General features: G+C 49.0%; 1 protein-coding gene across 1 annotated transcript in view; it reads left to right on the plus strand.

The window, feature by feature from the left end:
• LOC140405777 (myocyte-specific enhancer factor 2D homolog) overlaps positions 1 to 16,248 on the plus strand; it is a gene marked incomplete at its 3' end in the record, with an annotated part of 266,783 nt that overhangs the window by 230,466 nt on the left and 20,069 nt on the right. Inside the window, exon 4 of the mRNA XM_072494209.1 lies at positions 13,390 to 13,527. Within this exon, the coding sequence (XP_072350310.1) occupies positions 13,390 to 13,527 (138 nt within the window). The remainder of the gene's footprint in view (positions 1 to 13,389; positions 13,528 to 16,248) is intronic.

The following is a 16,248-nucleotide window of genomic DNA, read 5'->3' on the forward strand; positions in this document are numbered from 1 at the left end:
TATTCAGGGTGAGGATCACTCACTGTGTAACTGTACAGAGTCACTGTTTATTCAGCAGGGTGAGGATCACTCACTGTGTAACTGTACAGAGTCACTGTTTATTCAGCATGGTGAGGGTCACTCACTGTGTAACTGTACAGAGTCACTGTTTATTCAGCAGGGTGAGGATCACTCACTGTGTAACTGTACAGAGTCACTGTTTATTCAGCAGGGTGAGGGTCACTCACTGTGTAACTGTACAGAGTGACTGTTTATTCAGGGTGAGGATCACTCACTGTGTAACTGTACAGAGTCACTGTTTATTCAGCAGGGTGAGGATCACTCACTGTGTAACTGTACAGAGTCACTGTTTATTCAGCAGGGTGAGGATCACTCACTGTGTAACTGTACAGAGTCACTGTTTATTCCGGGTGAGGATCACTCACTGTGTAACTGTACAGAGTCACTGTTTATTCAGGATGAGGATCACTCACTGTGTAACTGTACAGAGTCACTGTTCATTCAGCAGGGTGAGGATCACTCACTGTGTAACTGTACAGAGTCACTGTTCATTCAGCAGGGTGAGGATCACTCACTGTGTAACTGTACAGAGTCACTGTTCATTCAGCAGGGTGAGGGTCACTCACTGTGTAACTGTACAGAGTCACTGTTTATTCAGGGTGAGGATCACTCACTGTGTAACTGTACAGAGTCACTGTTTATTCAGGGTGAGGTTCACTCACTGTGTAACTGTACAGAGTCACTGTTCATTCAGCAGGGTGAGGGTCACTCACTGTGTAACTGTACAGAGTCACTGTTTACTCACGGTGAGGATCACTCACTGTGTAACTGTACAGAGTCACTGTTTATTCAGGGTGAGGATCACTCACTGTGTAACTGTACAGAGTCACTTTTTATTCACGGTTATGATCACTCACTGTGTAACTGTACAGAGTCACTGTTTATTCAGGGTGAGGGTCACTCACTGTATAACTGTACAGAGTCACTATTTATTCAGCAGGGTGAGTGTCACTCACTGTGTAACTGTACAGAGTCACTGTTTATTCAGCAGGGTGAGGATCACTCACTGTGTAACTGTACAGAGTCACTGTTTATTCAGCAGGGTAAGGATCACTCACTGTGTAACTGTACAGAGTCACTTTTTATTCACGGTGAGGATCACTCACTGTGTAACTGTACAGTCACTGTTTATTCAGGGTGAGGATCACTCACTGTGTAACTGTACAGAGTGACTGTTTATTCAGGGTGAGGATCACTCACTGTGTAACTGTACAGAGTCACTGTTTATTCAGCAGGGTGAGGATCACTCACTGTGTAACTGTACAGAGTCACTGTTTATTCAGCAGGGTGAGGATCACTCACTGTGTAACTGTACAGAGTCACTGTTTATTCAGGGTGAGGGTCACTCACTGCGTAACTGTACAGTGTCACTGTTTATTCAGTGTGACGATCACTCACTGTGTAACTGTACAGAGTCACTGTTTATTCCGGGTGAGGATCACTCACTGTGTAACTGTACAGAGTCACTGTTTATTCAGGGTGAGGATCACTCACTGTGTAACTGTACAGAGTCACTGTTCATTCAGCAGGGTGAGGATCACTCACTGTGTAACTGTACAGAGTCACTGTTTATTCCGGGTGAGGATCACTCACTGTGTAACTGTACAGAGTCACTGTTTATTCAGGGTGAGGATCACTCACTGTGTAACTGTACAGAGTCACTGTTCATTCAGCAGGGTGAGGATCACTCACTGTGTAACTGTACAGAGTTACTGTTCATTCAGCAGGGTGAGGATCACTCACTGTGTAACTGTACAGAGTCACTGTTTATTCAGGGTGAGGGTCACTCACTGTGTAACTGTACAGAGTCACTGTTTATTCAGCAGGGTGAGGATCACTCACTGTGTAACTGTACAGAGTCACTGTTTATTCAGCAGGGTAAGGATCACTCACTGTGTAACTGTACAGAGTCACTGTTTATTCAGAAGTGTGAGGATCACTCACTGTGTAACTGTACAGTCACTGTTTATTCAGGGTGAGGATCACTCACTGTGTAACTGTACAGAGTGACTGTTTATTCAGGGTGAGGATAACTCACTGTGTAACTGTACAGAGTCACTGTTTATTCAGCAGGGTCAGGATCACTCACTGTGTAACTGTACAGAGTCACTGTTTATTCAGCATGGTGAGGGTCACTCACTGTGTAACTGTACAGAGTCACTGTTTATTCAGCAGGGTGAGGATCACTCACTGTGTAACTGTACAGAGTCACTGTTTATTCAGCAGGGTGAGGGTCACTCACTGTGTAACTGTACAGAGTCACTGTTTATTCAGGGTGAGGAGCACTCACTGTGTAACTGTACAGAGTCACTGTTTATTCAGCAGGGTGAGGATCACTCACTGTGTAACTGTACAGAGTCACTGTTTATTCAGCAGGGTGAGGATCACTCACTGTGTAACTGTACAGAGTCACTGTTTATTCCGGGTGAGGATCACTCACTGTGTAACTGTACAGAGTCACTGTTCATTCAGCAGGGTGAGGATCACTCACTGTGTAACTGTACAGAGTCACTGTTCATTCAGCAGGGTGAGGATCACTCACTGTGTAACTGTACAGAGTCACTGTTCATTCAGCAGGGTGAGGGTCACTCACTGTGTAACTGTACAGAGTCACTGTTTATTCAGGGTGAGGATCACTCACTGTGTAACTGTACAGAGTCACTGTTTATTCAGGGTGAGGGTCACTCACTGTGTAACTGTACAGAGTCACTGTTCATTCAGCAGGGTGAGGGTCACCCACTGTGTAATTGTACAGAGTCACTGTTTACTCACGGTGAGGATCACTCACTGTGTAACTGTACAGAGTCACTGTTTATTCAGGGTGAGGATCACTCACTGTGTAACTGTACAGAGTCACTGTTTATTCACGGTTAGGATCACTCACTGTGTAACTGTACAGAGTCACTGTTTATTCAGGGTGAGGGTCACTCACTGTGTAACTGTACAGAGTCACTGTTTATTCAGCAGGGTGAGGATCACTCACTGTGTAACTGTACAGAGTCACTGTTTATTCAGCAGGGTAAGGATCACTCACTGTGTAACTGTACAGAGTCACTGTTTATTCAGAAGTGTGAGGATCACTAACTGTGTAACTGTACAGAGTCACTGTTTATTCAGGGTGAGGATCACTCACTGTGTAACTGTACAGAGTCACTGTTTTTTCACGGTGAGGATCACTCACTGTGTAACTGTACAGTCACTGTTTATTCAGGGTGAGGATCACTCACTGTGTAACTGTACAGAGTGACTGTTTATTCAGGGTGAGGATCACTCACTGTGTAACTGTACAGAGTCACTGTTTATTCAGCAGGGTGAGGATCACTCACTGTGTAACTGTACAGAGTCACTGTTTATTCAGGGTGAGGATCACTCACTGTGTAACTGTACAGAGTCACTGTTTATTCAGCAGGGTGAGGATCACTCACTGTGTAACTGTACAGAGTCACTGTTTATTCAGCAGGGTGAGGATCACTCACTGTGTAACTGTACAGAGTCACTGTTTACTCACGTTGAGGATCACTCACTGTGTAACTGTACAGAGTCACTGTTTATTCAGGGTGAGGATCACTCACTGTGTAACTGTACAGAGTCACTTTTTATTCACGGTTAGGATCACTCACTGTGTAACTGTACAGAGTCACTGTTTATTCAGGGTGAGGGTCACTCACTGTGTAACTGTACAGAGTCACTGTTTATTCAGCAGGGTGAGTGTCACTCACTGTAACTGTACAGAGTCACTGTTTATTCAGCAGGGTGAGGATCACTCACTGTGTAACTGTACAGAGTCACTGTTTATTCAGCAGGGTAAGGATCACTCACTGTGTAACTGTACAGAGTCACTGTTTATTCACGGTGAGGATCACTTGCTGTGTAACTGTACAGTCACTGTTTATTCAGGGTGAGGATCACTCACTGTGTAACTGTACAGAGTGACTGTTTATTCAGGGTGAGGATCACTCACTGTGTAACTGTAGAGAGTCACTGTTTATTCAGCAGGGTGAGGATCACTCACTGTGTAACTGTACAGAGTCACTGTTTATTCAGCAGGGTGAGGATCACTCACTGTGTAACTGTACAGAGTCACTGTTTATTCAGGGTGAGGGTCACTCACTGCGTAACTGTACAGTGTCACTGTTTATTCAGTGTGACGATCACTCACTGTGTAACTGTACAGAGTCACTGTTTATTCAGGGTGAGGATCACTCACTGTGTAACTGTACAGAGTCACTGTTCATTCAGCAGGGTGAGGATCACTCACTGTGTAACTGTACAGTGTTACTGTTCATTCAGCAGGGTGAGGATCACTCACTGTGTAACTGTACAGAGTCACTGTTCATTCAGCAGGGTGAGGATCACTCACTGTGTAACTGTACAGAGTCACTGTTTATTCAGGGTGAGGGTCACTGACTGTGTAACTGTACAGAGTCACTGTTTATTCAGCAGGGTGAGGATCACTCACTGTGTAACTGTACAGAGTCACTGTTTATTCAGCAGGGTAAGGATCACTCACTGTGTAACTGTACAGAGTCACTGTTTATTCAGAAGTGTGAGGATCACTCACTGTGTAACTGTACAGAGTCACTGTTTATTCAGGGTGAGGATCACTCACTGTGTAACTGTACAGAGTCACTTTTTATTCACGGTGAGGATCACTCACTGTGTAACTGTACAGTCACTGTTTATTCAGGGTGAGGATCACTCACTGTGTAACTGTACAGAGTGACTGTTTATTCAGGGTGAGGATCACTCACTGTGTAACTGTACAGAGTCACTGTTTATTCAGCAGGGTGAGGATCACTCACTGTGTAACTGTACAGAGTCACTGTTTATTCAGCATGGTGAGGGTCACTCACTGTGTAACTGTACAGAGTCACTGTTTATTCAGCAGGGTGAGGATCACTCACTGTGTAACTGTACAGAGTCACTGTTTATTCAGCAGGGTGAGGGTCACTCACTGTGTAACTGTACAGAGTGACTGTTTATTCAGGGTGAGGATCACTCACTGTGTAACTGTACAGAGTCACTGTTTATTCAGCAGGGTGAGGATCACTCACTGTGTCACTGTACAGAGTCACTGTTTATTCAGCAGGGTGAGGATCACTCACTGTGTAACTGTACAGAGTCACTGTTTATTCCGGGTGAGGATCACTCACTGTGTAACTGTACAGAGTCACTGTTTATTCAGGATGAGGATCACTCACTGTGTAACTGTACAGAGTCACTGTTCATTCAGCAGGGTGAGGATCACTCACTGTATAACTGTACAGAGTCACTGTTCATTCAGCAGGGTGAGGGTCACTCACAGTGTAACTGTACAGAGTCACTGTTTATTCAGGGTGAGGATCACTCACTGTGTAACTGTACAGAGTCACTGTTTATTCAGGGTGAGGGTCACTCACTGTGTAACTGTACAGAGTCACTGTTTATTCAGCAGGGTGAGGATCACTCACTGTGTAACTGTACTGAGTCACTGTTTATTCAGGGTGAGGATCACTCACTGTGTAACTGTACAGTCACTGTTTATTCAGTGTGAGGATCACTCACTGTGTAACTGTACAGAGTCACTGTTTATTCAGGGTGCGTATCACTCACTGTGTAACTGTACAGAGTCACTGTTTATTCAGCAGGGTGAGGGTCACTCACTGTGTAACTGTACAGAGTCACTGTTTATTCACGGTGAGGATCACTCACTGTGTAACTGTACAGAGTCACTGTTTATTCAGCAGGGTGAGGATCACTCACTGTGTAACTGTACAGAATCACTGTTTATTCAGGGTGAGGATCACGCACTGTGTAACTGTACAGAGTCACTGTTTATTCAGGGTGAGGATCACTCACTGTGTAACTGTACAGAGTCACTGTTTATTCAGGGTGAGGGTCACTCACTGTGTAACTGTACAGAGTCACTGTTTATTCAGCAGGGTGAGGATCACTCACTGTGTAACTGTACAGAGTCACTGTTTATTCAGGGTGAGGATCACTCACTGTGTAACTGTACAGTCACTGTTTATTCAGGGTGAGGATCACTCACTGTGTAACTGTACAGAGTCACTGTTTATTCAGCAGGGTGAGGATCACTCACTGTGTAACTGTACAGAGTCACTGTTTATTCAGGGTGAGTATCACTCACTGTGTAACTGTACAGAGTCACTGTTTATTCAGCAGGGTGAGGGTCACTCACTGTGTAACTGTACAGAGTCACTGTTTATTCAGGGTGAGTATCACTCACTGTGTAACTGTACAGAGTCACTGTTTATTCAGCAGGGTGTGGGTCACTCACTGTGTAACTGTACAGAGTCACTGTTTATTCAGGGTGAGGATCACTCACTGTGTAACTGTACAGAGTCACTGTTTATTCAGCAGGGTGAGGATCACTCACTGTGTAACTGTACAGAGTCACTGTTTATTCAGCAGGGTGAGGATCACTCACTGTGTAACTGTACAGAGTCACTGTTTATTCAGGGTGAGGGTCACTCACTGTGTAACTGTACAGTGACACTGTTTATTCAGGGTGAGGATCACACACTGTGTAACTGTACAGAGTCACTGTTTATTCAGGGTGAGGATCACTCACTGTGTAACTGCACAGAGTCACTGTTTATTCAGGGTGAGGATCACTCACTGTGTAACTGTACAGAGTGACTGTTTATTCAGGGTGAGGATCACTCACTGTGTATCTGTACAGAGTCACTGTTTATTCAGCAGGGTGAGGATCACTCACTGTGTAACTGTACAGAGTCACTGTTTATTCAGGGTGAGGATCACTCACTGTGTAACTGTACAGAGTCTCTGTTTTTTCAGCAGGGTGAGGATCACTCACTGTGTAACTGTACAGAGTCACTGTTTATTCAGCAGGGTGAGGATCACTCACTGTGTAACTGTACAGAGTCACTGTTTATTCAGCAGGGTGAGGATCACTCACTGTGTAACTGTACAGAGTCACTGTTTATTCAGGGTGAGGATCACTCACTGTGTGACTGTACAGAGTCACTGTTTATTCAGGGTGAGGATCACTCACTGTGTAACTGTACAGAGTCACTGTTTATTCAGCAGGGTGAGGATCACTCACTGTGTAACTGTACAGAGTCACTGTTTATTCAGCAGGGTGGGGGTCACTCACTGTGTAACTGTACAGAGTCACTGTTTATTCAGGGTGAGGATCACTCACTGTGTAACTGTACAGAGTCACTGTTTATTCAGGGTGAGGATCACTCACTGTGTAACTGTACAGAGTCACTGTTTATTCAGGGTGAGGATCACTCACTGTGTAACTGTACAGAGTCACTGTTTATTCAGGGTGAGGGTCACTCACTGTGTAACTGTACAGAGTCACTGTTTATTAAGGGTGAGGATCACTCACTGTGTAACTGTACAGAGTCACTGTTTATTCAGGGTGAGGATCACTCACTGTGTAACTGTACAGAGTCACTGTTTATTAAGGGTGAGGATCACTCACTGTGTAACTGTACAGAGTCACTGTTTATTCAGGGTGAGGGTCACTCACTGTGTAACTGTACAGAGTCACTGTTTATTAAGGGTGAGGATCACTCACTGTGTAACTGTACAGAGTCACTGTTTATTCAGGGTGAGGATCACTCACTGTGTAACTGTACAGAGTCACTGTTTATTAAGGGTGAGGATCACTCACTGTGTAACTGTACAGAGTCACTGTTTATTCACGGTGAGGATCACTCACTGTGTAACTGTACAGTCACTGTTTATTCAGGGTGAGGATCACTCACTGTGTAACTGTACAGAGTCACTGTTTATTCAGGGTGAGGATCACTCACTGTGTAACTGTACAGAGTCACTGTTTATTCAGCAGGGTGAGGATCACTCACTGTGTAACTGTTCAGAGTCACTGTTTATTCAGCAGGGTGAGGATCACTCACTGTGTAACTGTACAGAGTCTCTGTTTATTCAGGGTGAGGGTCACTCACTGTGTAACTGTACAGAGTCACTGTTTATTAAGGGTGTGGATCACTCACTGTGTAACTGTACAGAGTCACTGTTTATTCAGGGTGAGGATCACTCACTGTGTAACTGTACAGAGTCACTGTTTATTAAGGGTGAGGATCACTCACTGTGTAACTGTACAGAGTCACTGTTTATTCAGGGTGAGGGTCACTCACTGTGTAACTGTACAGAGTCACTGTTTATTAAGGGTGAGGATCACTCACTGTGTAACTGTACAGAGTCACTGTTTATTCAGGGTGAGGATCACTTACTGTGTAACTGTACAGAGTCACTGCTTATTCAGGGTGAGGATCACTCACTGTGTAACTGTTCAGAGTCACTGTTTATTCAGCAGGGTGAGGATCACTCACTGTGTAACTGTACAGAGTCACTGTTTATTCAGCAGGGTGAGGGTCACTCACTGTGTAACTGTACAGAGTCACTGTTTATTCAGCAGGGTGATGGTCACTCACTGTGTAACTGTACAGAGTCACTGTTTATTCAGGGTGAGGATCACTCACTGTGTAACTGTACAGAGTCACTTTTTATTCAGCAGGGTGAGGCTCACTCACTGTGTAACTGTACAGAGTCACTGTTTATTCAGCAGGGTGAGGGTCACTCACGGTGTAACTGTACAGAGTCACTGTTTATTCAGCAGGGTGAGGATCACTCACTGTGTAACTGTACAGAGTCTCTGTTTTTTCAGCAGGGTGAGGATCACTCACTGTGTAACTGTACAGAGTCACTGTTTATTCAGCAGGGTGAGGATCACTCACTGTGTAACTGTACAGAGTCACTGTTTATTCAGCAGGGTGAGGATCACTCACTGTGTAACTGTACAGAGTCACTGTTTATTCAGGGTGAGGATCACTCACTGTGTAACTGTACAGAGTCACTGTTTATTCAGGGTGAGGATCACTCACTGTGTAACTGTACAGAGTCACTGTTTATTCAGCAGGGTGAGGATCACTCACTGTGTAACTGTACAGAGTCACTGTTTATTCAGCAGGGTGAGGGTCACTCACTGTGTAACTGTACAGAGTCACTGTTTATTCAGGGTGAGGATCACTCACTGTGTAACTGTACAGAGTCACTGTTTATTCAGGGTGAGGATCACTCACTGTGTAACTGTACAGAGTCACTGTTTATTCAGGGTGAGGATCACTCACTGTGTAACTGTACAGAGTCACTGTTTATTCAGCAGGGTGAGGATCACTCACTGTGTAACTGTACAGAGTCACTGTTTATTCAGCAGGGTGAGGGTCACTCACTGTGTAACTGTACAGAGTCACTGTTTATTCAGGGTGAGGATCACTCACTGTGTAACTGTACAGAGTCACTGTTTATTCAGGGTGAGGATCACTCACTGTGTAACTGTACAGAGTCACTGTTTATTCAGGGTGAGGATCACTCACTGTGTAACTGTACAGAGTCACTGTTTATTCAGGGTGAGGGTCACTCACTGTGTAACTGTACAGAGTCACTGTTTATTAAGGGTGAGGATCACTCACTGTGTAACTGTACAGAGTCACTGTTTATTCAGGGTGATGATCACTCACTGTGTAACTGTACAGAGTCACTGTTTATTAAGGGTGAGGATCACTCACTGTGTAACTGTACAGAGTCACTGTTTATTCAGGGTGAGGGTCACTCACTGTGTAACTGTACAGAGTCACTGTTTATTAAGGGTGAGGATCACTCACTGTGTAACTGTACAGAGTCACTGTTTATTCAGGGTGAGGATCACTCACTGTGTAACTGTACAGAGTCACTGTTTATTAAGGGTGAGGATCACTCACTGTGTAACTGTACAGAGTCACTGTTTATTCACGGTGAGGATCACTCACTGTGTAACTGTACAGTCACTGTTTATTCAGGGTGAGGATCACTCACTGTGTAACTGTACAGAGTCACTGTTTATTCAGGGTGAGGATCACTCACTGTGTAACTGTACAGAGTCACTGTTTATTCAGCAGGGTGAGGATCACTCACTGTGTAACTGTTCAGAGTCACTGTTTATTCAGCAGGGTGAGGATCACTCACTGTGTAACTGTACAGAGTCTCTGTTTATTCAGGGTGAGGGTCACTCACTGTGTAACTGTACAGAGTCACTGTTTATTAAGGGTGAGGATCACTCACTGTGTAACTGTACAGAGTCACTGTTTATTCAGGGTGAGGATCACTCACTGTGTAACTGTACAGAGTCACTGTTTATTAAGGGTGAGGATCACTCACTGTGTAACTGTACAGAGTCACTGTTTATTCAGGGTGAGGGTCACTCACTGTGTAACTGTACAGAGTCACTGTTTATTAAGGGTGAGGATCACTCACTGTGTAACTGTACAGAGTCACTGTTTATTCAGGGTGAGGATCACTCACTGTGTAACTGTACAGAGTCACTGCTTATTCAGGGTGAGGATCACTCACTGTGTAACTGTTCAGAGTCACTGTTTATTCAGCAGGGTGAGGATCACTCACTGTGTAACTGTACAGAGTCACTGTTTATTCAGCAGGGTGAGGGTCACTCACTGTGTAACTGTACAGAGTCACTGTTTATTCAGCAGGGTGAGGGTCACTCACTGTGTAACTGTACAGAGTCACTGTTTATTCAGGGTGAGGATCACTCACTGTGTAACTGTACAGTGTCACTGTTTATTCAGCAGGGTGAGGATCACTCACTGTGTAACTGTACAGAGTCACTGTTTATTCAGCAGGGTGAGGGTCACTCACTGTGTAACTGTACAGAGTCACTGTTTTTTCAGCAGGGTGAGGGTCACTCACTGTGTAACTGTACAGAGTCACTGTTTATTCAGGGTGAGGATCACTCACTGTGTAACTGTACAGTGTCACTGTTTATTCAGGGTTAGGATCACTCACTGTGTCACTGTACAGAGTCACTGTTTATTCAGCAGGGTGAGGGTCACTCACTGTGTAACTGTACAGAGTCACTGTTTTTTCAGCAGGGTGAGGATCACTCACTGTGTAACTGTACAGAGTCACTGTTTATTCAGGGTGAGGATCACTCACTGTGTAACTGTACAGAGTCACTGTTTATTCAGCAGGGTGAGGGTCACTCACTGTTTAACTGTACAGAGTCACTGTTTTTTCAGCAGGGTGAGGGTCACTCACTGTGTAACTGTACAGAGTCACTGTTTATTCAGCAGGGTGAGGATCACTCACTGTGTAACTGTGCAGAGTCACTGTTTATTCAGGGTGAGGATCACTCACTGTGTAACTGTACAGAGTCACTGTTTATTCAGCAGGGTGAGGATCACTCACTGTGTAACTGTGCAGAGTCACTGTTTATTCAGGGTGAGGATCACTCACTGTGTAACTGTACAGAGTCACTGTTTATTCAGCAGGGTGAGGATCACTCACTGTGTAACAGTGCAGAGTCACTGTTTATTCAGCAGGGTGAGGGTCACTCACTGTGTAACTGTACAGAGTCACTGTTTTTTCAGCAGGGTGAGGATCACTCACTGTGTAACTGTACAGAGTCACTGTTTATTCAGGGTGAGGATCACTCACTGTGTAACTGTACAGAGTCACTGTTTATTCAGCAGGGTGAGGGTCACTCACTGTGTAACTGTACAGAGTCACTGTTTTTTCAGCAGGGTGAGGGTCACTCACTGTGTAACTGTACAGAGTCACTGTTTATTCAGCAGGGTGAGGATCACTCACTGTGTAACTGTGCAGAGTCACTGTTTATTCAGGGTGAGGATCACTCACTGTGTAACTGTACAGAGTCACTGTTTATTCAGGGTGAGGATCACTCACTGTGTAACTGTACAGAGTCACTGTTTATTCAGCAGGGTGAGGATCACTCACTGTGTAACTGTGCAGAGTCACTGTTTATTCAGGGTGAGGATCGCTCACTGTGTAACTGTACAGAGTCACTGTTTATTCAGGGTGAGGATCACTCACTGTGTAACTGTACAGAGTGACTGTTTATTCTGGGTGAGGATCGCTCACTGTGTAACTGTACAGAGTCACTGTTTATTCACAGGGTGAGGATCACTCACTGTGTAACTGTGCAGAGTCACTGTTTATTCAGGGTGAGGATCACTCACTGTGTAACTGTACAGAGTCACTGTTTATTCAGCAGGGTGAGCATCACTCACTGTGTAACTGTACAGAGTCACTGTTTTTTCAGCAGGGTGAGGATCACTCACTGTGTTACTGTACAGAGACACTGTTTATTCAGCAGGGTGAGGGTCACTCACTGTGTAACTGTACAGAGTCACTGTTTATTCAGCAGGGTGAGGATCACTCACTGTGTAACTGTACAGAGTCACTGTTTATTCAGGGTGAGGATCACTCACTGTGTAACTGTACAGAGTCACTGTTTATTCAGGGTGAGGTTTGTTCAATGGTAGTGTGTGTCGTTGTTTTCTCAGTGGTCACGGGCAGTGAAAGTGCTGGTCAGAATTGAGAAGTGAGGTTGGAATATATTTTTAACCCACCCGTTTGCGAAATTGGAGCTGTTGGGAAATTTCTGTGGGTTTGCCGTCTCGTGGTTTACGGTAACCCGGCCTGCCTGCTTGGCGTGTGAGTGTGTAAATTGCCCCGTGCATCAAGTGGCAAGATCCTCAAACCGCGTGTAACTGGGATCCATCGCTGTCCGAGTCATATCTCCCCTCGACTCGCTCTCTTTCTCTATCGCATCCCCGCTCTCCTCTCTTTCCTCCCACCTCACGGTCAACTCCTCACGGACAGTGTCCCGGGGCCGGGATCGAACCCGGGTCCTTGGCGCCGTGAGGCAGCAGCGCTAACCCGCTGCGTCGCCGTGCCCGCCCCCTCTGTTGACAGCACGGTAGCCTTGTGGGTAGAACAATTGCCTCACAGCTCCAGGGTCCCGGGTTCGATTCCCGGCTCGGGTCACTGTCTGTGCGGAGTCTGCACATCCTCCCTGTGTCTGCGTGGGTTTTCTCCAGGTGCTCCGGTTTCCTCCCACAGTCCCAAAGATGTGCAGGTTAGGTGGATTGGCCGTGATAAATTGCCCTTAGTGTCCAAAATTGCCCTTAGTGTTGGGTGGGGTTGCTGGGTTATGGGGATGGGGTGGAGGTGTTGACCCTGGGTAGGGTGCTCTTTCCAAGAGCCGGTGCAGACTCGATGGGCCGAATGGCCTCCTCCTGCACTGTAAATTCTATGTTAATCTATGATTGACCTGATAGCTGTGGGCGGGAGCTTGCTGTGTAGAAATTGAGCCTGCATTCAGACGCTTGTAACAGGTACCTGATTGGCTGTGGGGGTGACGAGGGGCACGAGAGGTCCGTTCGAATTCGGAGACGGGGTTCTGGAAACGTGGGACTTGACTCTCGGTCATGCTCTCTCCCCCCCTCTCTCCCACACACCCTCCATCTCTGCCTACAGACGCTCAGGAAAAAAGGATTCAATGGCTGTGACAGTCCGGAGCCCGACGTGGACGATACGATTGAACAGAGCACTTTCGGAGAAGACAAGTACAGGAAAGTTAACGAGGATATCGATGTTTTATTCAAAAGATACGGGGTGAGTGACGGCAAATACTATCCCTCCTGTCGCACCTTCAGAGCTTCGACTTTAAACACGGGAACAGGAGGAGGCCCATTCAGCCCCTCTCCAGCCTGTTACACAGGAACAGGAGGAGGCCCATTCAGCCCCTCTCCAGCCCGTTACACAGGAACAGGACCATTCAGCCCCTCTCCAGCCCGTTACACAGGAACAGGACCATTCAGCCCCTCTCCAGCCCGTTACACAGGAACAGGACCATTCGGCCCCTTTCCAGCCTGTTACACAGGAACAGGACCATTCAGCCCCTCTCCAGACTGTTACACAGGAACAGGAGGAGGCCCATTCAGCCCCTCTCCAGCCTGTTACACAGGAACAGGACCATTCGGCCCCTTTCCAGCCTGTTACACAGGAACAGGACCATTCAGCCCCTCTCCAGCCCGTTACACAGGAACAGGACCATTCGGCCCCTCTCCAGCCTGTTACACAGGAACAGGACCATTCAGCCCCTCTCCAGCCTGTTACACAGGAACAGGACCATTCAGCCCCTCTACAGCCTGTTACACAGGAACAGGACCATTCAGCCCCTCTACAGCCTGTTACACAGGAACAGGAGGAGGCCCCATTCAGCCCCTCTCCAGCCTGTTACACAGGAACAGGACCATTCAGCCCCTCTCCAGCCTGTTACACAGGAACAGGACCATTCAGCCCCTCTCCAGCCTGTTACACAGGAACAGGAGTAGGCCCCATTCAGCCCCTCTCCAGCCCGTTACACAGGAACAGGACCATTCAGCCCCTCTCCAGCCTGTTACACAGGAACAGGAGGAGGCCCCATTCAGCCCCTCTCCAGCCTGTTACACAGGAACAGTACCATTCAGCCCCTCTCCAGCCTGTTACACAGGAACAGGACCATTCAGCCCCTCTCCAGCCTGTTACACAGGAACAGGAGGAGGCCCCATTCAGCCCCTCTCCAGCCCGTTACACAGGAACAGGACCATTCAGCCCCTCTCCAGCCTGTTACACAGGAACAGGACCATTCAGCCCCTCTCCAGCCTGTTACACAGGAACAGGAGTAGGCCCCATTCAGCCCCTCTCCAGCCTGTTACACAGGAACAGGAGTAGGCCCCATTCAGCCCCTCTCCAGCCTGTTACACAGGAACAGGAGTAGGCCCCATTCAGCCCCTCTCCAGCCTGTTACACAGGAACAGGAGGAGGCCCCATTCAGCCTGTTTCGGGCCTGTTTTGCATTCGTCATCCGATGTCTCAGTCCCACAGTCCAATATCCCCCTCCCCCAGCGTCGATATCCCCCTCCCCCGGCGCCGATATCCCCCTCCCCCGGCGCCGATGCCCCTCCCCCAGCGCCGATATCCCCCTCCCCCGGCGCCGATATCCCCCTCCCCCGGCACCGATGCCCCTCCCCCGGCACCGATATCCCCCTCCCCCAGCACCGATATCCCCCTCCCCCGGCACCGATATCCCCCTCCCCGGCGCCGATATCCCCCTCCCCCGGCACCGATATCCCCCTCCCCCGGCACCGATATCCCCCTCCCCGGCGCCGATATCCCCCTCCCCCGGCACCGATATCCCCCTCCCCGGCACCGATATCCCCCTCCCCGGCACCGATATCCCCCTCCCCGGCGTCGATATCCCCCTTCCCCGGCGCCGATATTCCCCTCCCCCACCGCCGATATCCCCCTCCCCGGCGCCGATATCCCCCTCCCCGGCATCGATTTCCCCCTCCCCGTCGCCGATATCCCCCTCCCGGGCGCCGATATCCCCCTCCCCCGGCACCGATGCCCCTCCCCGGCGCCGATATCCCCCTCCCCCGGCGCCGATATCCCCCTCCCGGGCGCCGATATCCCCCTCCCCCGGCGCCGATATCCCCCTCCCCCGGCGCCGATATCACCCTCCCCCGGCGCCGATATCCCCCTCCCGGGCGCCGATATCCCCCTCCCCCGGCGCCGATATCCCCCTCCCCCGGCGCCGATATCCCCCTCCCCCGGCGCCGATATCCCCCTCCCCGGCGCCGATATCCCCCTCCCCCGGCGCCGATATCCCCCTCCCCCGGCGCCGATATCCCCCTCCCCCGGCGCCGATATACCCCTCCCCCGGCGCCGATATCCCCCTCCCGGGCGCCGATATCCCCCTCCCCCGGCGCCGATATCCCCCTCCCCCGGCGCCGATATCCCCCTCCCCCGGCGCCGATATCCCCCTCCCCCGGCGCCGATATCCCCCTCCCCCGGCGCCGATATCCCCCTCCCCCGGCGCCGATGCCCCTCCCCCGGCACCGATATCCCCCTCCCCCGGCACCGATGCCCCTCCCCCCGGCGCCGATATCCCCCTCCCCGGCGCCGATATCCCCCTCCCCCGGCGCCGATATCCCCCCCCCCCCGGGCGCCGATATCCCCCTCCCCCGGCGCCGATATCCCCCTCCCCCGGTGCCGATATCCCCCTCCCCCGGCGCCGATATCCCCCTCCCGGGCGCCGATATCCCCCTCCCCCGGCGCCGATATCCCCCTCCCCCGGCGCCGATATCCCCCTCCCCGGCATCGATATCCCCCTCCCCCGGCACCAATGCCCCTCCCCACTCCGATATCCCCTTCAGCGATGCTTCTCCCCCGCACGGCCGAACGTTCCGAGTATTTATTGCCGGGAGACGGGTTTTCAATAAGAACTGTTTCCCATTCGCGCTCACTTCGCTGGGGGAGGTTCTGTTTGTTGGTGCGCGGGGGCTGAGGAGC

The sequence above is a fragment of the Scyliorhinus torazame genome, unplaced genomic scaffold (assembly GCF_047496885.1).
Source record: "Scyliorhinus torazame isolate Kashiwa2021f unplaced genomic scaffold, sScyTor2.1 scaffold_214, whole genome shotgun sequence".
Classification (NCBI taxonomy): domain Eukaryota; kingdom Metazoa; phylum Chordata; class Chondrichthyes; order Carcharhiniformes; family Scyliorhinidae; genus Scyliorhinus; species Scyliorhinus torazame.